This window comes from Anabrus simplex, chromosome 1, assembly GCF_040414725.1.
Source record: "Anabrus simplex isolate iqAnaSimp1 chromosome 1, ASM4041472v1, whole genome shotgun sequence".
Taxonomy (NCBI): Eukaryota; Metazoa; Arthropoda; class Insecta; order Orthoptera; family Tettigoniidae; genus Anabrus; species Anabrus simplex.
The window spans coordinates 283,881,140-283,907,183 of record NC_090265.1 but is presented as its reverse complement, the minus strand read 5'-3'; the positions used below and the strand labels follow the sequence as shown (position 1 = coordinate 283,907,183).

The following is a 26,044-nucleotide window of genomic DNA, read 5'->3' as shown; positions in this document are numbered from 1 at the left end:
TAGACCAAAATATTAAATTCACCAAGGAAGATGAAGTCAGTGGATCCTTAAATTTCCTAGATCTCACAGTAACTCATATTAATGGCAACTTCGATTTTAAAATTTACAGAAAACCTACTCACACCCCATTAACAATCAAAAATACTTCTTTACATCCTAACTCCCATAAATTGGCCACATTTCACAGTTTAATTTACAGAGCTTAAAAAATCCCTCTAACACCCAAGAACCTTCAAACAGAACTAAATTATATAAAGGATTTAGCAAAAATCAATGGATATAAACCTGAAATGATTAACCGTTTAATAAATAAGGTCAAATTCAAATTAACAACAAACCTCATCCCTGACAAACCCAAAAAATCCAAATTCGTTACCTTCACCTACAACAATCCAAACGTTCATCAGATCTTGAACCCAATAAAAAACAAAAATACCAGTATAGCTTTTAGAACAACAAACATTAACCAAAAATTATTTTTTAATCACAACACAGTCAATTCAAGCAAAAACATTTACTCAGGATCAGGCATATACAGGCTCACATGCACGCAATGCAACGCCTCTTATATTGGTCAAACAGGCCGGAGTTTTCAAACTAGGTACTTAGAACACTATAATGCCATCAAGCACAATAAATTTTCAGCAATGAGCTCCCATATGAAAGAAACAGGACATCACTTCACAACAATAGAAAGAGACCTCACAATTATTAAAAGAGTAGACAAAGGAAAGTTGATGAATGAACTTGAAACCATCTATATATTTTTGGACCAACACTACAACAAAAATCTAAACCTCAATGATTTAATTGAAGTCAAGAATCCATTATACAAAAGTTTACCCAAATTATTGCAAACTCTAAATTCAAAACATAACTACATTCTTAAAAATCTAAAGTTAACATCTTCTAGAACCTCCGCTACTTTAACTAACTTGACTCCCTTCATGCCCGCCCCCACAATTCTCCCGCAACCCAACACGACTCCTTCCATGTCCGACCATGTAAATCTCTCGCAACCAACAACACATAAACTTAACGCTCCGCCTACCCCCTCCCCTCAACCACACCCTCCTCCGCCAATCTCACATCGATACAATACCAGAAGTACAAGTGTCAGTCATTCAACGCTACCATAGCAACTGCATTAACAGTCAAAGAAATAAATGAACCTACACATAACGTTATTTTTCTTCAACTAACCTTTCCATAACTGATTTACATCTTCACAGGCGAAAGGGTAAGTGTTTTTATACATTTTCCATGTTTTACCTTTCTTTAAACCCACATTCTCTTCAAAAATACCTTCCTAAGCATTCACTCTCCTCTTGTCACAGACTTCACACCAAAGAGCTCTATCAACGTCGATAAACCTTCGACTTTCGTCCTTCAAATATGATAAATACACCTATAGACAACCGAGTGCTTTTTCCTTGCTCCCACAATTACGTAAGGAAGACTGTTATCTTATCATAACACATTCGACTTTCACTCCTTCAGCCAGTTATAGACTATAGGCAGCTGAAGAGCCATTTAAGAGATCTGTTGTCTTATCACAACATACGATATTGACATCTGTAACAGTGTATCAGCTTTGCTTTTTCTTATCTTCAAGGAGGCACATTTCTGTTTCATTATAAAGACTGAGCTGTTTACTGCCCTACCCCAGCAAGTTTTTCAACGCTCCGGAAAGTATATTCATGTGAACTTACGACATGCAGTTTGATACTGCAATTTTAGCCAAGGACATTCTAATATTTTGTATGTTTAGACTGACACCTATAATGATATCCTCTTTTTATGGCTTGTAAGAGCAATCAGGATCCTGATTTTTCACCATACAGGTTTGAATTTGAGGCTGATGATGCCCTTAATATGGGCGAAACATGTCCCTTAACATTTTATAATAATATTTAATTTCTAAAAAGATCTCTTTGTATTGAATAGGTGGATATATAAATAAACACTTGTAACATACTTTGTAATTACATACCACTTAGTCGAGCAGCTCTTCTTCTTTCTCTCAATTCTTCCCAACCCAAACATTGCAACATTTTTGTAACGCTACTCTTTTGTCGGAAATCACCCAGAACAAATCGAGCTGCTTTTCTTTGGATTTTTTCCAGTTCTTGAATCAGGTAATCCTGGTGAGGGTCCCATACACTGGAACCATATTGTAGTTGGGGTCTCACCAGAGACTTATATGCACTCTCCTTTACATCCTTACTACAACCCCTAAACACCCTCATAACCATGTGCAGAGATCTGTACCCTTTATTTACAATCTCATTTATGTGATTACCCCAATGAAGATCTTTCCTTATATTAACACCTAGATACTTACAATGATCCCCAAAAGGAACTTTCACCCCATCAACGCAGTAATTAAAACTGAGAGGACTTTTCCTATTTGTGAAACTCACAACCTGACTTTTAACCCCGTTTATCAACATACCATTGCCTGCTGTCCATCTCACAACATTTTCGAGGTCACGTTGCAGTTGCTCACAATCTTGTAACTTATTTATCACTCTATAGAGAATAACATCATCCGCAAAAAGCCTTACCTCCGATTCCACTCCTTTACTCATATCATTTATATATAAGAAAACATAAAGGTCCAATAATACTGCCTTGAGGAATTCCCCTCTTAATTATTACAGGGTCAGATAAAGCTTTGCCTACTCTAATTCTCTGAGATCTATTTTCTAGAAATATAGCAACCCATTCAGTCACTCTTTTGTCTAGTCCAATTGCACTCATTTTTGCCAGTAGTCTCCCATGATCCACCCTATCAAATGCTTTAGACAGGTCACTCGCGATACAGTCCATTTGACCTCCAGAATCCAAGATATCTGCTATATCTTGCTGGAATCCTACAAGTTGAGCTTCAGTGGAATAACCCTTCCTAAAACCGAATTGCCTTCTCTAGAACCAGTTATTAATTTCACAAACATTTCTAATATAATCAGAAAGAATGCCTTCCCAAAGCTTACATACAATGCATGTCAAACTTACTGGCCTGTAATTTTCAGCTTTATGTCTATCACCCTTTCCTTTATACATAGGGGCTACTATAGCAACTCTCCATTCATCTGGTATAGCTCCTCCGACCAAACAATGATCAAATAAGTACTTCAGATATGGTACTATATCCCAACCCATTGTCTTTAGTATATCCCCAGAAATCTGATCAATTCCAGCCGCTTTTCTAGTTTTCAACTGTTGTATCTTATTGTAAATGTCATTGTTATCATACGTAAATTTTATTACTTCTTTGGCCTTAGTCTCCTCCTCTATCTCAACATCATCCTTGTAACCAACAATCTTTACATACTGCTGACTGAATACTTCTGCCTTTTGAAGATCATCACATACACACTCCCCTTGTTCATTAATTATTCCTGGAATGTCCTTCTTGGAACCTGCTTCTGCCTTAAAATACCTATACATACCCTTCCATTTTTCACTAAAATTTGTATGACTGCCAATTATGCTTGCCATCATGTTATCCTTAGCTGCCTTCTTTGCTAGATTCAATTTTCTAGTAAGTTCCTTCAATTTCTCCTTACTTCCACAGTCATTTCTAACTCTATTTCTTTCCAGTCTGCACCTCCTTCTTAGTCTCTTTATTTCTCTATTATAATAAGGTGGGTCTTTACCATTCCTTACCACCCTTAATGGTACAAACCTGTTTTCGCATTCCTCAACAATTTCTTTAAACCCATCCCAGAGTCTGTTTACATTTTTATTTACCGTTTTCCACCGATCATAGCTACTTTTTAGAAACTGCCTCATGCCTGCTTTATCAGCCATATGGTAGTGCCTAACAGTCCTACTTTTAAGACCTTCCTTTCTATCACATTTATTTTTAACTACCACAAAAACGGCTTCATGATCACTAATACCATCTATTACTTCAGTTTTCCTATAGAGCTCATCTGGTTTTATCAGCACCACATCCAGGATATTTTTCCCTCTGGTTGGTTCCATCACTTTCTGAATCAGCTGTCCTTCCCATATTAACTTATTTGCCATTTGTTGGTCATGCTTCCTGTCGTTCGCATTTCCTTCCCAATTGACATCTGGCAAATTCAGATCTCCCGCTACAATCACATTTCTTTCTATGTCGTTTCCCACATAGCTGACTATCCTATAAAATAATTCCGAATCCACGTCAGTGCTACCCTTTCCCGATCTGTACACTCCAAATATATCAAGTTGCCTATTATCTTTAGAAATGAGCCTTACACCTAGAATTTCATGTGTCTCATCTTTAACTTTTTCGTAGCTTACAAATTCTTCTTTCACCAGAATGAACACTCCCCCTCCCACCCTTCCTATCCTATCTCTACGATACACACTCCAGTGCCGTGAGAAAATTTCTGCATCCATTATATCATTTCTCAGTCATGATTCAACTCCTATTACAATATGTGGTAAATATATATCTATTAAATTACTTAATTCTATTCCTTTCCTTACAATACTTCTACAGTTCAACACTAACAATTTTATGTCATCCCTACTTGATTTCCAGTTCCCTGTTCCCTTATCACCTCTCCCTAGGCCATCCAGTTTCCCTGAATGTACCTCCCTATTACTAGCTTACCTTGATATCTAAAGCATATATACTAGCTTACCTTGATATCTAAAGCATGACAGTTTGCAGTAGAAGTTTTCACACACAGTACATTCAGCTACTGTCAGAACACCAGTTTTTAGTTTCCTTTTCCATTGCTGTGGTTCAAAGGTATTGTAGTACTTATTTTGCACAACTGATGTTTTCTACCAGAAGAAATGAATTATCACAATCAGTGTAGATTGGAATCTCTGCTTTTGCGGTAGTTCGTTGGACATAAAAACATCATTATTATTTATTTATTTATTTATTTATTTATTTATTATTCGCTAGTCGACCAACTAGGGACCACGATTAATTTCATTATATATTTTGTCATTTATTCAATTTTCGATTGATCCAGTAGGTTTTCATTAGCTTGCTCTGTTGAGCACCGCATTCATTCTACCACTTTGCACCAGTTGTCCACTTTCCATCCCAGAATGTCCCAAAAGTCATAGTGCTCTTTCTGAAAAGGTCTTGTTTGTGTGCATCATGTGGTCATAGGCCTGTTTCTTTAGATTTGTCTTGACGTTAATGTAGCAGGGAATTGGTTTTGGTTTTGAGTCAGAATGATTAAAAATACATTTCTTCCATCAAGTGTCGTCCATCCATCATAAGTGACCGTATTATTCTCTCTCTATTTCGATAAGGCCAACTAGGGACCAGGATATTAAAATTTTTCCCTTGGAGTGAGCTTTGATATTTATCCAATATGTTCACATTCTCTGGCTGTGTTGCTCCTTCCTCTCCTTTGTCCAGAAGGCACTTGTCTTCTTATGGGGCAGATTGTCCTGGAACCACCTTTTTCTCAGAATACTTCTGAGTGGTGCATGGTCGGTAATGTCACTTTCAACTATCCCTAGTTCCTGAAGATCTTTAGCCACTTCTGTTAACCACGGGGTCTTAATCTTTCTCTTCTGCCAGTAGGATAGAATACAATTGGACACTCTGGCAGAATTCATCCTTGATATGTACGCACAGAAGGTCAGACATCTCTTCCTGGCCATGTCCGTGATCTTTTCTGTGTAGTTGTAGAGCTCCCGATTGTGTCACCTCCTGTATTCACCCTGTATTTTGACTGGCTCTGTTGTCTTCCTAAGAATCTTCTTTTCTTTGATCTCTAGTTTTTCAGCTAGACCTTCCCTATTAAGGATCAAGCACTCGGAGGCATACGGGGCTTCTGGGCAGATGACAGCATGGTAGTGACTGAATTTGGTGTTGCGGGAGAGACACCTTTTGTTGTACGTGTTCTTGGTCAGATGGTATGCTGGCTCTAGCTTATTAATTCGGGTTGTTAAGGCTACCCGTTTTGACAGATTACATTCAATACATTCTCCTAAGTACTTGAACTTATCAAGTTTCTCAATTACGCCCTGTTTCAACTGATTTTCTCTGGGGCACTTGCTGATGTTGGTGAGATATTTGGTCCTCTCTCGTGACACTTGCAATCCCACCTTAGCTGCCTGGTGTCTGGAGTATAATAAACTGCATTACTGCTACTTCTGTTAAACTTGATCTTCGCACTTGTGTCCTAGGTAAACCCCACTCGGACCGTTCTGTCTATCTAGTTCGTTCCGCCCTTCTCTGATAACCTTCTCCAGTGTACAGTTAAATAGAAGAGGGAGAGACTATCACCCTGTCTGACTCCTTTCTTGACCTCAAAACTTTCCAAGATTGTTCTTCTGAATTTCACTTGTGATCTGGTGTTACGCAGGGTCTGTTGGATGAGGCTGTGGATTTTCTGTTTTAGTAAGCCTATCAACTGAGTCATATGCCTTTTTTAAGTCGACAAAAGTGACAACGTACTTTTTTACCGCTATCTTGACTTGTGCTAATACTGACTTTAGGTTGTAAATGTGTTCGGCACAAGATCACCGTTTCCTGAATCCACCTTGATATTTTTCCAGTTGGGGGTCCAGTTGAGGTTCGGCTCGTTTCAGTAAGTCTTTGGACAATATTTTGTAAGTGTGGGGTTCCAAGAAAATCGCTTGGTAATTGTTAACATCTGTCAAGTTGGATCAAAGCGGATGTCCAGTCGCTTGGTAGTTTATCAGTCTTTCCGATTGCCTTGTCTTTGGCATATTTCCATTGCTTAGCCACTATTGAGTCTTCTCCTGGAGGTTTATTATTTTTCAGGGACTGGATGATGGTCCTCACTTCTCCTTCTGTTGGGGGGAGTACGTTTGGCTGGCAGAGGTTGTCTTCATGCATAAAACAGGTCTCAGAGGACGTACAGTTAAGGAGAAACTCCCTACACTTCTACCATAGCAAATTTTACTGCTCTATCAGTTGTTGAAACCAGGACCTTGGGGATTGTAGTACGAAACGGCTTTGGAACAGTGCTCAGTGATATAAAAGCTGTTAAAAAAATTTATATGTACGTGAAGTACTAGCCTTCACCAAACTTGTTACATTATGTTCAAAGGTTTACCGTTGAATTTATTGTTGAAAATGTCATTTAGGGTATCAATAATGTCTTGTTCTTTTATTAGTCAATGCACAGCCATGATAAACTCCCATGTCACAACTACAGTTTGCTAGAAAATTTCACATTGTTGCTATATTTCACCAAACAACAAGGAAGTTTCCTGTCAACACTTGGTGTATTCAGACACGAACAATGTAACCAATATCAGAGGCTGCTGCTCCTCCTGCAGAGCTGGCTGGCATAGTTGCCCATTTGTGACACGAGGTGTGATTGTTGAGAAAGCAAGAAGAAACAAAAGATGCACAAAACGTGAAATTGTATGAATGGATGTATTGCTATCACCAGTGGGTCAAATTTGACCCAGCCTTGGTGCTAGGTCTATGTAGATATTTCTCGTAATTGGTTGTCCCCTGTAATATAAAATTACATGTAGATGTTTATTATAATTATTGATGAAAAGTCATAAAAATTCAGGACCCCAAGTAAGAAAAACTACTTCATAAAAGAAAGAATTGCAAACATTCTGGTAATGACCCAACTGCGGTTCTAGTGTTACATCTCTTGTCTGATTATTCCTGCACAGAAAATTGTAATGTTAACTTTTATCTGTATCTGTATGGTCACCTGAGATGTCAAGCACATGTCTCACAGTAATGAGTAGGGGGTATATTTTTATGACCTAAACATTTTTGAAATATGTATGCATTTACGACCTAAAAAACATAACAATATGTCCTATAAAATTCAAAACATGACTTCATGAATAGCATCTACGTTATATAGAAACACTTTTATTACAATTGCTACAGGCTGCAGTTAATTAAGAGTTTAAAAAGTTTTACATACATACATACATACATACATACATACATACATACATACATACATTATCATTATAGACTGTTATGCCTTTCAGCGTTCAGTCTGCAAGCCTCTGAGAATTTACTAAACGTCGCCACAATCCCCGATTTGCAACTAGTGTTGTGGCCCCATTTAGTTCGATACCTCTTATCTTTAAATCGTTAGAAACCGAGTCTAACCATCATCGTCTTGGTCTCCCTCTACTTCTCTTACCCTCCATAACAGAGTCCATTATTCTCCTAGGTAACCTATCCTCCTCCATTCACCTCACATGACCCCACCACCGAAGCCGGTTTATGCGTACAGCTTCATCCATCGAGTTCATTCCTAAATTAGCCTTTATCTCCTCATTCCGAGTACCCTCCTGCCATTGTTCCCACCTGTTTGTACCAACAATCATTCTTGCTACTTTCATGTCTGTTACTTCTAACTTATGAATAAGATATCCTGAGTCCACCCAGCTTTCACTGCCGTAAAGCAAAGTTGGTCTGAAAACAGACCAATGTAAAGATAGTTTTGTCTGGGAGCTCACTTCCTTCTTACAGAATACTGCTCATCGCAACTGCGAGCTCACTGCATTAGCTTTACTACACCTTGATTCAATCTCACTTACTATATTACCATCCTGGGAGAACACACAACCTAAATACTTGAAATCATCGACCTGTTCTAGCTTTGTATCACCCATCTGACATTCAATTCTGTTGAATTTCTTACCTACTGACATCAATTTAGTCTTCGAGAGACTAATTTTCATACCATACTCATTGCACCTATTTTCAAGTTCCAAGATATTAGACTGCAGGCTTTCAGCACAGTCTGCCATTAAGACCAAGTCGTCAGCATAGGCCAAACTGCTTACTACATTTCCACCTAACTGAATCCCTCCCTGCCATTTTATACCTTTCAGCAGATGATCCATGTAAACTACGAACAGCAAAGGTGAAAGATTACAGCCTTGTCTAACTCCTGTAAGTACCCTAACCAAGAACTCATTCTACCATCAATTCTCACTGAAGCCCAATTGTCAACATAAATGCCTTTGATTGATTTTAATAATCTACCTTTAATTCCACAGTCCCCCAGTATGGCGAACATCTTTTCTCTCAGTACCCTGTCATATGCTTTCTCTAGATCTACGAAACATAAACACAACTGCCTATTCCTCTCGTAGCATTTTTCAATTACCTGGCGCATACTGCAAATCTGATCCTGGCAGCCTCTCTGTGGTCTGAAACCACACTGGTTTTCATCCAACTTCCTCTCAACGACTGATCGCACCCTCCCTTCCAAGATGCCAGTGAATACTTTGCCTGGTATACTCATCAGTGAGATACCTCGATAGTTATTGCAATCCTTCCTGTTCCCTTGTTTATAGATAGGTGCAATTACTGCTTTTGTCCAAGCTGAAGGTACCTTACCAACACTCCACGCTAATTTTACTATATGAAGCCATTTCATCCCTGCCTTCCCACTATACTTCACCATTTCAGGTCTAATTTCATCTATTCCTGCTGCCTTATGACAATGGAGTTTATTTACTATTCTTTCCACTTCCTCAAGCATAATTTCACCAACATCATTTTCCTCCTCCCCATGAGCTTGGCTGTTTGCAACACCACCATGATGATTTCCTTTTACATTGAGAAGATGTTCAAAATATTCCCTCCACCTCTCCAGTGATTCCCTGGGATCTATTATGAGTTCACCTGAATTACTCAAAACACTGTTCATTTCCTTTTTCCCTACCTTCCTAAGATTCTTTATTACTGTTCAGAAAGGTTTTCCTGCTGCTTGACCTAGCCTTTCAAGGTTATTACCAAAATCTTCCCATGACTTCATTTTGGGTTCAACAACTATTTGTTTCGCTCTGTTTCTTTCATCTACGTACCAATCGCTGTCTGCCTCGGCCCTTGTTTGGAGCCATTTCTGATAAGCCTTCTTTTTACGTTTACAGGCTGCTCTCACTTCATCATTCCACCAAGATGTTCGCCTTTTCCCATCTTTACACACAGTTGTTCCTAGGCATTCCCCTGCTGTTTCTACTACAGCATCCCTGTATGCCACCCATTCACTTTCTATATCCTGAACCTGCTAACTGTCTACTGTTTGAAACTTCTCACTAATCATATCCATGTACTTCTGTCTAATTTCCTCGTCCTGGAGATTTTCTACCCTTATTCGTTTGCAGACAGATTTCACTTTCTCTACCCTAGGCCTAGAGATACTTAGTTCAGTACAGATCAGATAGTGGTCTGTATCATCGAAAAATCCGCTGAAAACTTGTACATTCCTAACAGATTTCCTGAATTCAAAGTCTGTTAAGATATAGTCTATTATGAATCTGGTACCCCTAGCCTCCCATGTGTAGCGGTGAATAGTCTTATGCTTGAAGAATGTATTCGTAACAGCTAAACCCATACTAGCACAGAAGTCCACCAAACGCTTCCCATTCCCATTAGCTTCCATATCTTCCTCACATTTACCAATCACCCTTTCGTATCCTTCAGTTCTATTCCCAACTCTCGCATTGAAATCGCCCATTAGCACTATTCTGTCCTTGCTAATGACCCTGACCACGATGTCACTCAATGCTTCATAAAACTTGTCAACTTCATCCTCATCTGCACCCTCTCATGGTGAATACACAGACACAATTCTTGTCCTAATTCCTCCCACTGACAAATCTACCCACATCATTCGCTCATTTACATGCCTAACAGAAACTATGTTGCGTGCAATGGTATTCCTGATAAAGAGCCCTACCCCAGACTCTGCCCTTCCCTTTCTAACACCCATCAAGTACACTTTATAATCTCCTATCTCTTCCTCATTATCTCCCCTTACCCGAATATCACTTACTCCTAACACAGCCAGATGCATCCTCTTTGCTGACTCAGCCAGTTCTACCTTCTTTCTTCCATAAGCCCCATTAATATTGATAGCTCCCCATCGAATTCCATTTCGTTCGCCAAGTTGTTTCAAGGAGTCCCTCGCCATTCAAATGGGAGTGGAACTCCATTACTCCCATAGGTCCGAGGCTTGCTTAAAGTGTTCTGAGCTTGGTAAATTCATGAAGCAAGATACTGCCCTACTTGCACATAGTCCAAGTGAGGATCTCTCCTCTAACGGGTTATGGACCACCGGTGAATTTTATAGTCCTAGCCGCCTGAGCACAAGGAGGGCCACGACTCAGAATATGTCCGAGATGCCCACTCCCATTCCATAGCAACTGGTATCCCGACTCTCAGGACCACTTACTAGGCCACTCAGCCGTTGCCCATGGTTCACGAACTAGGACGTGACTACAGTAACCCACAAACATTCAAAATCTTTAACCCAAAATATGGTGAATATTTCATGAACTCGTTAAGGTTACACTGCATACTCCATGGCAAGGACGGACTCTGTGGAAGACATAAACACTACAGTTACTTTCACTGTTCAATATTCAATCAGTTTTAATTTATACACAAAACATATGTTATTTGAATGAAACTTTCATACCTGACCTAGTCTCCATTATCAGAATTGTTGCAATTTATCACCACATGCATCTTAAAATTGTTGAATGAGAATTCCCTCCTGTTGTCGCTGGGTATCGTCTTGTAGCGAGAAGAACTTCTTTCGACATCACATGATGTAACGGGAGCGAAATTGAATAGAGTTAAATCACTTGGAGAAAATTCCTGGAAATCTGCTGGTGAAGGGTTTCCACAAAGAATGTCACTTATTCCACGCAGGTACACGAAGTCCGCTATATTTTCCAGTACATTTTCTAATTTTCTACACACCCTAGATGCTATTGTTCCTTTCGCATGTTTTAATTCCTGTTCAGTGCACTTTACAACATCCAGTGCATTGCTTAGTTCTGCTCCTGAAACTTCCAGTTGCGTGATTGCTCCAGATAAAGAATTTAAATTGAACTTTATGTAAGCCAGGTCTGCTTTTAATGTAGTGCTTGAAAATAAATCTTGTGTGGTTTTTATGGAGGACGATTCTGCAGGATCAAAAGACTTCACAATCTTCTCCATGACATATAAGTTGTTGCAATAGTACACTGCGGCATCAAGCCAAGTCCCCCATCGCATTATAACTGGCTTGGGAGGTAGGGGTAGTGAAGGTGCCTCTCCTTGAAATTTCTGAACGCGAAGTGGAGCTTTGACAAACACTTTCTTACAGTTTGATATTAATTTATCAACTTCAGGGTAGCTACTTCAAACTTCTTCAGCTGCCCTATGCAAGTGCATGTGGAAGATATGTCACATGTATTATTTTCGGGTATAGCATTTTAAGTCCCTTGGCTGCCTTCACCATATACTGAGCAGCATCAGTTACAAATAGAAAAATGTGCTCTCTCTTTGCCCTGTTTGGCCACAACAGATTCATTGAATTGTCGAAGAGAACTGCAATGGTGGAATGGTTTGTCTCCTCTAGCACTTCACATGTCAGGAGGAACGTATCTCCAGGCCGGTCTTCCTTCAGCATGCCAACGATCACATTTGCTACATATCTTCCATCCACATCTCTTGTCTCGTCTATTGAAACCCATATCTTACTGTCTCCCACGCCACACCTTATTATATCCAACATCTCTTCATAACAAGGGGTCAGATAGTCCTTCCTGAGAGTTGGGAACAGGATGCTTTGTATATTTTTCGAGAAACTGTCTGAAGCTTCGGCTGTTAAGTTTCTTTAAAGGAATATTAGACGAAACTATCATCTTGCAGAGATCTTGTGAAAATTGTGACCACTGTGAACTTGATATCAGGGTTTCGAATAGCACACGTTGCCTATTTTCGAGTGCAGAATATCTAGTTACACAATTCTTATGTTTTACAGTATTACAGTGTTGTTGCACAGAGAAGCGTTTTTCAGCAGTAACTTTTACCTCACACAATTTACAGAATAATATCACTCCATCCGTACTGAATATGTTTTCACCGAACTCGCGAACAAAACTTCGCAACTTCCCACAAATTGAGACTTTCGTTTTAGGCCTGTTGAAAGGAACTGAATGACTGAAGGTCCATAATGACCAAGGTCATTCAGTGTGTTGAAGGTGGAAGAGGGAAGGGCGAAGGAGAGAGATAAAAACAATGACAAATAACTGCAGAATTACCTCTGCTTCCATGTAAACAATAGCCCGGTTTCCAGAATTTACCCAGCTAGCAAACAATAGCTCCTACGTGTTAGAAACATTCCATACACTACTTTAGAATGGTTCTTCAGTAGTATATTCCAGTCTATCCTGAAAAATAATTTCTAGAGCTTATTCTGATTTTTATAAAACTAAATTCAAATGAAAATTACCAAAATATGCCGTTATAATGATATTTTGTTCAAAATATGCCATAAAACTTAGAAAGCCTAAATATGCAGTTATATGCCCAATAAAACCTGTTTAATTTTTATTATCATGCTTGGAAACTTTGAAAATACAAGACTATAAGATATTATGTTAAGGGAAAAAATATGACTTGTCATAGAAATCCGCCCCCTAGTTATGAGTATATATATCTTGATAAACTTACTATTCATTGCAATATTCAGCTCTACTTGAAACAATTTCCTGATCCTGGCATGTCATCATTATGTTTTCTTATTATTTTATGACCGCATAGGATCACTTTAGTCAGTCCATCGTTCAGGTCTCTTTAAAGGGATTGTTCGGGCTTTGCGGTCCTCCTAGTATTTCTTCAGATGCTTCGATCTTTGTGCCCTTTCCTCAGTTGAAAATATGCGTGTTGTTGGTTTGTTTCGTGTAAGGGTAAAGTGGAGGTTTGTATTCTTGAGTTTTGTATTCAGTTTTATCTTATTTGTAGTGTCATTATGTTTTATGAAAGCAACTATCACATATTAGCCTTTTTTAGTTTTTTATAAAAATTTAATGTTTTATAAAAGCAACTATCACAGATTAGCCTTTTTTAGTTTTTTATAGAAATTTAATTACTGAGCGCAGTGTCACCAATGGTTGTTAAAGCCCGCTCTCCTGACGAAGATGGGAAGCAGAAATGAGCTCTTTGAAAGCTAAAAAGTGATGGGTGTAGAAGAATTGGGATTGATGAGAAGAGAGCCTATGTATTTGAAGATGGCATTGTTTGAAGATCTGGAGATTGTCCTTGTCCTGTTGTGTTTTCATGTTTGTTCTTGTTTTATCTTTCTGTTGCTCCCTCTTCCTGCACCGACCTAACATTATGTTCATCCTATTATGTGTTCCTTTTCTTGTTCCTAGGACTCCAGTTTCTTTTCTTTAGCTTTCCACAATGATTCAAACTTCTAACAGGACGTACTTCAGTTTGCAGTATGTCAGTTCATCTTCCTGATGAACAATCCCTCTTATATAGTCCTCACACAGAGATCCTACCCTCTCTCAAATACAAGCTTACAGATGCTTCTTACCATGTAGGCAACTCATTCAGTTAATAAAAGTTTAGCCTTAAAATAATGTTCACCAATAGTGAAGTTTGTTTTTATTTTTCCGCCAGCTTGTTAATAATGATACAAACACCTTTGTAGCCACGCATGCTTCTTACTGTATTTGAAGATCAGAGTTTTAATCCTCACTTGGCTTTCTGGATTATGGTGTATTACAAGTCACAGACTGCCAGTCTCATTGCTACATCTAAACAATTTTATTTACACACACTGCATCAGACATGAGTATACTTCTTACACAAAATGTGATTGACTGAAAATTTCAAGTTGTCTTTACAAGAATCTGCTCGGTTTTTCTGTCAGTAAGTGTAGGCTGATAACCAATTTCCCTGTATGTCAGATAATGATTTATACCATATTGTTGGCAAGTAAAGTCATCTAGTTTTAATGTTCACTGGTGAAAGGAAAGAATTAATAGACATTTGTAATGAAATTATGTTTTTTTTCTTTCTTCCAGGATAAACGTTTTGAACAAGAAAAAATTGCTCTACTTCGAACATATGAATCGGATCTGGATACCCTTGTTCGGCAGCAGAGGCAGCAAATTGAGAGGGCAGAAACGCAGCAAGAAGCTGATTTGCGGGTTGCTTCAAAGAAGATTCGTTCAGAGCAAGTGCGTGCCATATCTTCGACAAGTGAATTATTGAAATGTTAATTATAAAACCTGGCTCTATTTGTATTGCAATTATTAATGCAAATTGTTTTCAATGTTATAGGAACGAGAATTGAAACAGTTTCGAGAAGGTTTAAAAACAGAGCTCAGACTCTTGAAGCAAGAAGTGGATCTTATGCCAAAGGACAAGAGAAAAAATGCCTTCCGCATAAAAAAAGAAAAATTGGAGGTAGAGCATGAAGAGAGGGTAAGTAATGATACAAATGGTAAAATTAAAAATTGTGTGTTATTGACCGATTGGAGTCAAAAGATGGCACGGTCTATCTATGACTTCCTATTGTCGTTATGTCAGAAGACAGGCAGTGCCCATTTTCCATTTGAACACTGTATGTATTATTCCTGTCAACAGATGGCAATGCAATGTTAATTCCTATGTGTACATGAAGTCTTTGTATGTTGCTTGTTCTAAATCAATTGAGGACATGGGTGGACTAATGACTCAAGCTGGCTTAAGTCGTTAGCCCACCCATTATGAATTTTGAATCCCCGATATCTGTTTTAATATCTATAAAAAAAACAGTTTGTCTCCGACGATCCTAGATAAAACTAGAGGCAAGTATTTCAATATGGTGTTTAAGCTGTTAGTCCAGAGAACATAGCGTGTCATGGCCAACCATGGTGTTTCCTTGCAGGCAACATTCAGCTGTTAATCATGAATCTCTGAATTGGGAAACTATTACATTAGTCACAGTAAACTTAATGGGAAATGACAATGAATTTATTGTCAGTTCTTCTTCTGAAGAGAGTGATTATTCTATTCAAGGGGCCAAACGTAAAAAGGAAAGTAGTACATGGAAGAAAGAAGTAGCAAAAAAAAAAAAGGACGAAACAGTGGTTTAGGTTACGTTTTGAGAGGTGGGAAGAACATTCCACAATTAGTTCAATACGGGAAAATGTAGTTCTTAACTAATAAGAACATTCCAGTTAAATGTTTCCTGTAGTTAAGTGTTGCAGTATGAAATGCCACGAAAGACTTCATGGAGATGATCAAAAGGACTTATTTAAAGTTTCTGGGGAATAGGGGAAAAGCAAAAACAGGACACATTACTTGTAGGCTTGATTGACAAAACGCCTATTGGCTTGTCATAAGGAGCATGTTAAAACTAATAATTACCAAAATGTTTATGCATACGATGTGAAAATTAACAGTGAGAAGATTGAGGTATGCAAAGATTTTTTTCATGAAGTCATTACAGTTAACTGAAGGAAGATTGAAAACTGTACTGTACTACGAGCAGTGTCTAATGGAGATGTTGTTCTTATGAAAATCGGGGCAAGCATGGCAGCAGACCTTCAAAATTACCAGATACATTGTGGCATATGGTTAAGGAGCACTAGGCACTATTTCCTTCTAAGCATTCTCACTGTGGTCTGGATAAGTCAGGGCGTAAATATTTTAATGACCCAAGCCTCAGTGTACTAAATCTGTACAGGGCTTTTGGGCAGTATCATTGCGTGAGAACTGGAAAAGTGATGATTATGAAATAACTATCGGTTCTTTCGAGAAAATTACTGATATGCTTTACACCAACCTAAAAGAGATGTTTGCGACTTTTGTACAGAAAGCGAGGTGATACTAAAAGATAACCCCCTAGACAGTAAAAAAAAAAACTCTTGCTCTTCACCTCAAGAAAGTAGCGAAATATAAAAGCCTCAAGGATGAATACACCACGAACGTTAAAGGTACTTCTGAAGGCGATGCTCTAGTGTTGGAGTTCGATTATGCGTGCAGTCTTACCTAAGCAGCAGACGGAAGCAGACGTTAGGAGTGGACAGTGCCGGTAGAGCGGGAGCGCAGTGTGTGCGGCGAGTGGGAAGAAAGGCTGGAGGGAAGAGGAAGATGATTGTTGTGGACCAATATCGGGTGGTTATTGGAAGATGGCAGGGAAGACGGAAGATGGAAACAACCGGGAGTGAAGGAGGTAAAGTAGAAACGAGAATGATGGGTGAGATAATACAGGTGGCAGCGGTGATTATGGTACTGTTAATTATAGGGGGCGTGGAAGCAAATCCCGGTCCGACTCACAGTGGCAACATGAACTGGGAAGACGTGGAGGTTATAAGAAAAGTGGTCAAAGAAGTTGTAGAAGAAGTTTGCCCGTTTGAACAGATTAAAAATGTGATGAAGGAACAAGTGAAAGAAATTGAAAATATAAGGCAATGGATACAGGGAAAAACGGAGGAAACAATGACCAAAGTGAAAACTAACGAGAGAGAAATTACATCACTCAAGACGAAAATAAGGAAGATAGAGGAAGAGATGGTAAAGTTGAAGTCAGTAGTAGAAGATGGTAACCAAGAACGCAGGAATAAATGCTTATTCATATATGGGGTCCCGGAGGAAAAAGGTGAGGACAAAGTGCTGACTATATACAAAGTAGTGGAAGTCGTCCAAAAAATGATGAAAATCAATTTTAGCGAAGCTGATATTGACGATGTGGGAAGGGTAGGTAAAGCACGGGGAAACAGACCGATAAAAATGAAGTTGTTTTCCACCCTGATGGCGGAAATAGTGATAAGAGGAGCGGATAATATACAGGGAGCAAAAATTTGGATTAAAAGAGATATGGGAAGAGATGGGATCAAGAATATAAGCACCCTGAAAAGACATTTGGTCCGGGCACGATTGCAAGGGTTAAGAGCCTACATCAACGGTCAATTATTAGTGGTAACCAATGGTCAATTGACCAAATATTGGACAGTAACACAATTACGTGAAGTGGAGCAGAATGAGAAGGAAGTGGTAATGGGGAAGAGGGGCATGGAAATAAAGGAAAAACCAAAGAAAATAGGGCATTAGAAAAGAGCCCGCAACGAGAAGGAGACGCCACGGTAGAGGAGATCATACAGGTTATCAGTGAAGAGATGAGGAGGGAGTCCAAGACGAGGATTGAGGAGCTGAGGTCGGAGTTCGGTGCCAGAGGCGAAAGGAAGGAACATGGAGTGAATGGGGGGGAGGAACCACAAGACATGACGAGTGCACATAAACGGAGTGAAAGGGAGAAGACAGAAGCATGAGGTGGCTTGGTAAAAGGGAGGAGCTTGAGCCTGAAAGAAATGTGGGAGAAGACGAGCAACCTGGATGTAGGTGTAATGACAAGAAGTAAAAAAAACAAGCAGTAGCAGCAAGTAAATTGTTTAAGCTAAAGGGAACAGTGGAGGATGTGTGTTATTTGCAGTTGAAATCAGAGTGATCAAGTATTAAATTAGTAGGAGGTGAAGTGCGTGTGGACAAAAGAAAACAAGTGTAGCGAGGCAGTGGAATTCAAGAACAGACAATAGTAATGAAATATAAGGAGAAAAGTGCACAGCGACACGGCAGTGGAGGTAACAATGAAACGGGAGGAGAAAGAGTGCTCAAGGACATGACATGGAGGCAACAAGATAGCTGGGTTTGCAACGTAAGTAGAAATACAGGAAGGTCAGTGTTCAGAAAAGATTGTGCTGAGTAACGTACCAGGCCGGAAGAGACATGCCGCGTGTTTAAAGAACAGATACCGTCTGCTTACACTATTACATCCTACATAGCAATATGTTATTGTGTAGACACTCTCCACAACAATGTATCATGGGTTTAGTTCGCACTCTACATAGCAATATGTTATTGTTTAATTTCTATACGCAGCAATGCATTATTGTTTTAGTTTCTGATTATTATACTCACAGACTACATTTCTGCCACGGCCAACAGTCTATCAATAAGGGTGTATCTCGGGTCAGGCGACAGTGTTTATTCTGCTTATCCTTTTTTTTTTTTTTTTCTCTCCATGATTATTATTATTATTATTATTATTATTATTATTTATGATTTGTTCATGGGTCTGTTGTTTATCAGGTGACAGTATTTTCCTTTTCCTTGTGAGCTGGTTTAGGTAAGATTTGTTATTTTTTCTCCACATAAATGGATCATATACACATTATGTAGATCTGGAGAAAGAATAAAGAATATGAGTTCGATTATGGTCAAAATCTTCCAATCCCTAAATTGTCAGTGACGTCTCAATTATATAAGGGATTTTTATGGTTGTATGTGTTTAACATTCACTGTCATAATGACAATTCAAGTTCTTTTTATTGCTTTCTGGAGAGCAGTGCTAAGAAGAATCCAAACTCTGTACACTCTTTTCTGTTCCACTTCATTCAGATGAAACTCGACATAATGAAAAACTTGAGGAAGATAGTGTTATTGTCTGATTCTTGTGGCAGGCAAAACAAGAACATAAGCAGAAAACATTCTTGTCCATTTGAAGTTATTGAAGCAGAGAGCCTTATTGAAGATTGGTCGGAAGGGTTGGAGTCCTTTTTCTTAGCTAAACCAAGTAGCAAAAACTGTATTTTCAGAATACAGAAATATGTAAGTCTGTTCTACAACGCAACAACATTGTCAGCAAGTGAAACTTACAGTGGCTTATTATCACAGCCGTTTAATGTTTTCTCAAAGTAAAGAACTCTTAATGAACCGAAAGAGGATAAAAACGCAAATAAAGTTTTGCCTCCTGGACTGAAGTTGGTGAAAGAGAATGACATTGTGTCCCTGCTCAAGTTTATGACTTAGAAAATCCAGAGAGGTTGATAAAAGTTGTACATGGTGTGCCTTCCGATGACGTCAATGATTTAGAAGAATATGTGACAGTGGAGAAAATGAATCAAATTTGTAATGAACACTGCTTCTGTATGATCTATTATTTACCAACATATTTCTCTATAATGTTTAAAAATCAATTTTAGTGATTAGTCTCTTTTATGCACTGAAAAAAAATAAGTAAATATTAATTTTTCATGAATGACCTACTGCAAAATGTATTTTTAATGATTTTAACATTTTTTTAAGATAAAATATGCAGTTAAGAGCTAGAGCAAACACTCATTACCTCGGAAACATAAGTTTGAAATATGTTCATGGACTGATGACTTAAGCCATGTCTTTTGTGATTAAACATATGCTCTAGATAAATAGTGTTTCGAGTTAAACACCTATTACCCCTAGGAAAGAATTATACTAGTAATATAACTTCAAAATAATAGCCATTATATATGTGTGTTCGATTGGCAGAGTTTCTAAAACTTTGATCGTGTTTTTCTCAGAAATTAATTTTCTGACGTAAGTCGTTAGTCCACCCATGTCCTCAATTATATTCTGTCAGTATTTCACTTTCTATGAATGACCATTTGAAGTGATAGCAGCATGTTGTTTACATCGTGTCACTGGCGGTGCCCCGGAGTAAACGGGATGTAATGTTTGTGGAACATGAGAGTTTGCTGGGGTGGGGGAGAGAGAAAGTGAGTGTAAAAATGGACTTTGAGTGATGATCCAAACGTTGTATTAAAAATAAACTTCACTGATTTCCAGACAACTGTCTTAATCTCATACAGTATTAGATGTGTTCATTCAGATTTTTGGCAATGATTTCTGGGTGCAAATCATAAATGAGGCCAACAAGTATGCTCGTGATTTACAGCTGGCAGGAATCCTTATAATAAGTGGATAGATATAACTATAGATGAAATAAAAGTTTATTTTGCCCTAATCATAATAATGTCACAAAATAAGAAACCTAACCTCAGTGATTATTTGGAGCACAAGAAAAATATTTGATTTCCTAAGACTAGTGAAATCGTGCCTAGAGACAGGTTCAAAAACTTTTCAGAAAATTTACATTTTTCTTCTGAAGACTAAGTGAAGAAAATTAGACCTATAATAGATATGATTTTGCAGTCGTTAAAGAAAGCATGTTTCCCAAGAAAGTAAATTTGCATTGATGGAAGTTTTGTGGCATTTAGTGGGAGGCTTTCATACATTTAGTTCAGTCCTTCAAAGAGAGCTTGTGGTGGTATAAAATCTTATAAGATTTATGATTGTAATGGTAGATGTTGTTGAACTTCAAAATCTACACTGAAAAAGAAGAAACCCTTCCTTTGTAATTGTCTAAAAATCTTGTCAGTGAAAGAGTTGTGTTAGAAATGTATCTGATTTCTGTGGAGAAGGTAGGGTTATTTACATGGGCAATTTGTAAAACTCCCCACTAGTATCAGGATTTTTTGTCAGTGAAAGAGTTGTGTTAGAAATGTTTTCTGATTTCTATGGGGAAGGCAGGGTTATTTACATGGACAGTTAGTAAAACTCCCCTCTAGTATCAGGAATTCTTGAAAACAGGGTGTTATGCAGTAGGAACTGTAAGGCAAGATAGGAAGGACATGCATAAGCAAGTCAAACCAAAAAGAAAAAGGTTAGCTTTCTCCTCAAACAATGGCCTGTTGCACACCTGCCAACTTTCCCAATTTAGGCGGGAGACTCCTGATTTTCGACAGTTTTTCCTGCCTCCCGATTATTCTATCTTTTCTCCCTATTTTAGCTTATTTTTTAGTGAATTTCAAACATTTGTTTTCAAATCCCGCCATTTCAGCTTTTTTACGCCAGTGGCCGGAAGTCCTTCGCCCATTGGCCGCTTTCAAACGAAATATCGACGTTTATTAATGCGAGAAATATGCGCGAATGTGCGATGTTTATTGAAACCTGTATATCGCGATGCGTATATTGACTGTCAGTCACACGTGCTATGTTTGTGTTCGTTCACATCAGTCTACATAAAATCAGCTTCATGGTCCGTATCGCACTACAATAGATTCACAATTAAGTATTTATTTTCCACCTAGTCGATACAATGATTGCTTAAGGCAATTTTTAATGGTCAAAAGTGGTACATGTTTCGTATATTATCAACATCTTCAGTCACATAATACTGTTTAGATGAAAAATGTATAAAATTGACAAAGTAATGCTTTAGAGGAAGTGTCCTTATGTTAATTTTAAGGACACTTCCTCTAAAGCATTACTTTGTCAATTTTATACATTTTTCATCTAAACAGTATTATGTGACTGAAGATGTTGATAATATACGAAACATGTACCACTTTTGACCATTAAAAATTGCCTTAAGCAATCATTGTATCGACTAGGTGGAAAATAAATACTTAATTGTGAATCACATCAGTCTAGTCGATTCCATCCTCTTTGGTCGATTCTAGAGACTAGTCGCTTTCTTAGTAATTTAGTGATATAATTTCAATGATAACGACTAGTGACTTTTCTAGAGATTTTAGGAGCCATTTGGAGACAATTCTGACTAATTTTAATTTATCTCAATATAAATAAAATAACAGTTTTGCCTGTACATTGCTCAGAATTTAAAAAGAATGATACTTCCGTGCCGGTCGTGACCATAGTAACAAGGGGAAATGTCCGTTTTAATTTTCTGTAATTTCTGTCTGTATCTATGTATGTATGTACGCAGGCTCATCACGAGAAAATGGCTGAAGAGAATTTAATGAAAATCGGTATATAACGTCGGGAATAAGTCGCTACAATCTAGGCCATAAATAATTTTATTCAAGCTGAGTAAAATGGTAGTTTAGGGGAAGGCCTAAAATTTAATTCTCAAATAGCGATAAATACTGCATAACTAAAGTTATGTATTATTAAATTTCCTATCATTTATGTATGATAAATTTTTACTCTCCCAGCTATGATAAGACATATTCATGAATTTGGATTTTTTTTTTTTTTTTTGCTAAGTCCGTATCAGTGCCGAGGTCCGAGAAAATGGCGAACAGAATTTTATGTAAAGTCAGGGAATAAGGAACTACAGTCTATGCTATAAATAATTTTATTCACTCTGTTCAAAATGGTAGTTTAGGGGAAGGTGCCAAAAATTTAATTTTTAATTACCTATCTTAGTGGTCATATAGAAAAGTACTACATAACAAAAGTTACAGAGAATGCAATTTCCAATTATTTATGTCTTATTCAGTTTTGCAAGAGACAGTTCTCATGAATGATTCGTATTGAAACTGACTTAAGCAAATTATCACAAAAATAATTTATTCTATTATCACCACCTATTCAATACAAGCCACATGCTACGTGGATGAAATTTACATAATACTATATACACTTCTCAGGGACATGTTTCACCCCTTGTTAAGGGCATCATCAGCCTGTAGGTAACATTAAGGTCAAATGTCTGAAACTATCTATTCATACATGGATTAATGTGTAACATACTTTTCATTGTAATCCATGTATGAATAGGTAATGTTTCAGACATTTGACCTTAAGGTTACCTACAGGCTGATGATGCCCTTACCAAGGGGCAAAACATGTCCCTGAGAAGTGTATAGAGTATTATGTAGATTTCATCCACATAGCACGTGGCTTGTATTGAATAGGTGGGGATAATAAAATAAATTATTTTTGTGATAATTTGCTTATTTAATTTTACCGTTCCGACTATAATAATATTGGTGGTGATACTGATTAAATTTTGAAGATGATTATAAGAATGAGAAAAAAAGTCGTGAAGGAACGATCGCTTGAATAATAACACAAGGGGGAGTCATGAAAGAAAGGACGAATCACTTTACATTAGATGCTGTAATATCACAGATTCGGAAGAAAACTAAAGTGAAGGCCTCCAATATAGAAAGCCCATAAAATTGATCAACAATAACATTACATTGACCATTGTTGTTGTGATGTGCTTTGTGTATTCTGCTGCCATTTATCTACGATAGATGGAATTACTGCTGCATTTCGAGTATAACAGCCTGCCTGAATATTGGCGGGAAGAAGCTGGGGAGTGGGGAGTTAGATCTCAATTTCTTTAGCATGGCATTCCTGTGGTTCATAAATTTTCTGATCATCATAGTATTCCACCTATTCGATCCCTACTCTGAGGTAGTGATTTGAATGAGCAACGTGCACACTTAAACGGAATAATTACACAGGAGTGTTCACGGCTGTCTGCAGCCTGGTCGTTCTAGCTAACTTCGAACTGTTAGGTTGACACCGTAGTACTTTTTGCTAAAAGTGAGAAAATGTTTTTTCATATTTACGAATATTTCTTATGAAAGCATTGCTTTTAATCGTGACATTCATACTGGCATCATTGTAATGACATGTTGCCTTCAGTTGGGAAAACTATAAGGACAGTCTTTCTGAGAATTCCATAGCGAAGGAGGGTACATCAGCTAGTTATTTGATCTTCGCATCATCACGCGGGCGCTTGATGCAATATATTAATCTATGCATTTGCTAAGTAATGGCATCTAAGTGCATGACTGATTCACACATGTGGAGCATGAGTTCATACTATTTTCGGTAGGCCTATCGGAGACTGATCATCTCACTCACATACTTCCTGTGAGGGAATAGAGATGTGTAATTTTTAGCCTTGTAACCTCATATAGCAACAGTCGGGCTTTGAGACAGTAAGTGTTGTAAATATATCGTAGTACTGTATTGCGCAAGACATGTAGAATAAGCAATTTTGACCAATTGTATCTCCTAATTTTTCCTGATTTTCAAATCAAAATCTCCTGATTTTTGGTTTTGTAAAGTTGGCAGGTATGTGGAATTTTTGTCAGTGAAAGAGTTGTGTTAGAAATGTTTTCTGATTTCTATGGGGAAGGCAGGGTTATTTACATGGACAATTAGTAAAACTCCCCTCTAGTATCAGGAATTCTTGAAAACAGGGTGCTATGCAGTAGGAACTGTAAGGCAAGATAGGAAGGACATGCATAAGCAAGTCAAACCAAAAAGGAAAAAGATTAGCTTTCTCCTCAAACAATGGCCTGTTGTGTTGGAAGAGTGTGGATAGAAAAAAATTGATTATATTTCTCAACATCAGATGAGAAACCTGCGTATGAAGAAATTGTGGCACAAAGGAAATGTGAAATGCAAATTCGAAGTCATTTCTGAAACAAAATCTTGTTGTGAAGTATAATAAATACATGGGTGGAGTAGGCGAACAGGATTAGGGGCTGTTTCTTGTTATGAGGAAATATGGAAAGGGATTTGAAAAATATATATATATTTTATCTGTTTGATGTTGTACTGTACAACAGCAGTGTAATTCACAGAGAAGTTACAGAATTAATATTTTCACACAGTTCAGAACAAATTTTACTGAACAATTAATTGTTACAGTCCATTCATCTCCCACTATGGTCTCTCTCAACTTCTGCTGAGTGTCCATTGCATTTTGCAAGCCAATTTCTGGGATCATTTCATTGAAAAAATACTAGCAACTTCAAACGCTAGGTACCCTGAAAAATATAAAGTTTCTGCAGTCAAAGGGAAAAGTTCAGAGACAGTGCATCAACAGTGTAAATTTCTGTTACATCTAGAAAGCATACCACTAAAAAAAAAAAAGTAATTTTAACCTGCTTCTTTGATGAAGAAAAGTGTTTTGGCACATAAGGATCCTAATGTAACAGATATAAAGTTAAAGGTAACAGTCTTACCAGTTTTGTGAGCTAAATATACGGTATTGTCATCAGTTATTTCACCCACTGACTCAGCTGTTCTAAAAATATTCAGACTACTCGGTTAACTCTTTGGTATCACTATGGAACCATTCTATACATGCTTGTCTTGAACCAGAAGTCAATGTATCATATTGTTCTATATGAATGACAAGCAGGAAATGGGTCACTAGAGAATTAGTTGTATTTTACACCGAATGGTGTAACTTTCTTCATAAATGGAACACACTCGAAAGAGTTCAAAGTAACCTATGTAAGAAATAAAAGAAACCTGTTCCATCAGTTTGTAAACAATCATGATGACTGTGAGTATGGTTCTATGTTAGGAAAAAGTGAATCTTTCGACATAAAGGATAACAGTGATGAGGATAGTTCACCCAGAAATCATATTAGTGACATAGTGTAGATGGTAAACATGCTGGAGAGGATGACATGTGAGCAAGAATTGTGACATTTCCAGTATACCCAGAAAGATACCATTTATTACTACAGTATATTCTGATCAGCTATTAAGAACACTTAATGAACACTGAGAAATTGATGTATACCCAGAAATATACCATTTACTATATTCTGATCCACTATTAAGAACTATATTACAGTTAATTAATACAAATAATAGCTTTGTAAAATAAATGGGAGATGTCTGAATCTGTGTGCAAATAATTTATTAAGATTCTGGTGAGTTAATGATAAA

At 37.7% G+C, this 26,044-nt stretch overlaps 1 protein-coding gene across 1 annotated transcript in view; it reads left to right on the top strand.

Moving 5' to 3' along the window:
• Window positions 1-26,044, top strand: part of Slik (Sterile20-like kinase) — a 733,683-nt gene that overhangs the window by 543,580 nt on the left and 164,059 nt on the right. Inside the window, exons 17-18 of the mRNA XM_067159768.2 lie at window positions 14,809-14,964; window positions 15,068-15,211. Of these exons, the coding sequence (XP_067015869.2) occupies window positions 14,809-14,964; window positions 15,068-15,211 (300 nt within the window). The remainder of the gene's footprint in view (window positions 1-14,808; window positions 14,965-15,067; window positions 15,212-26,044) is intronic.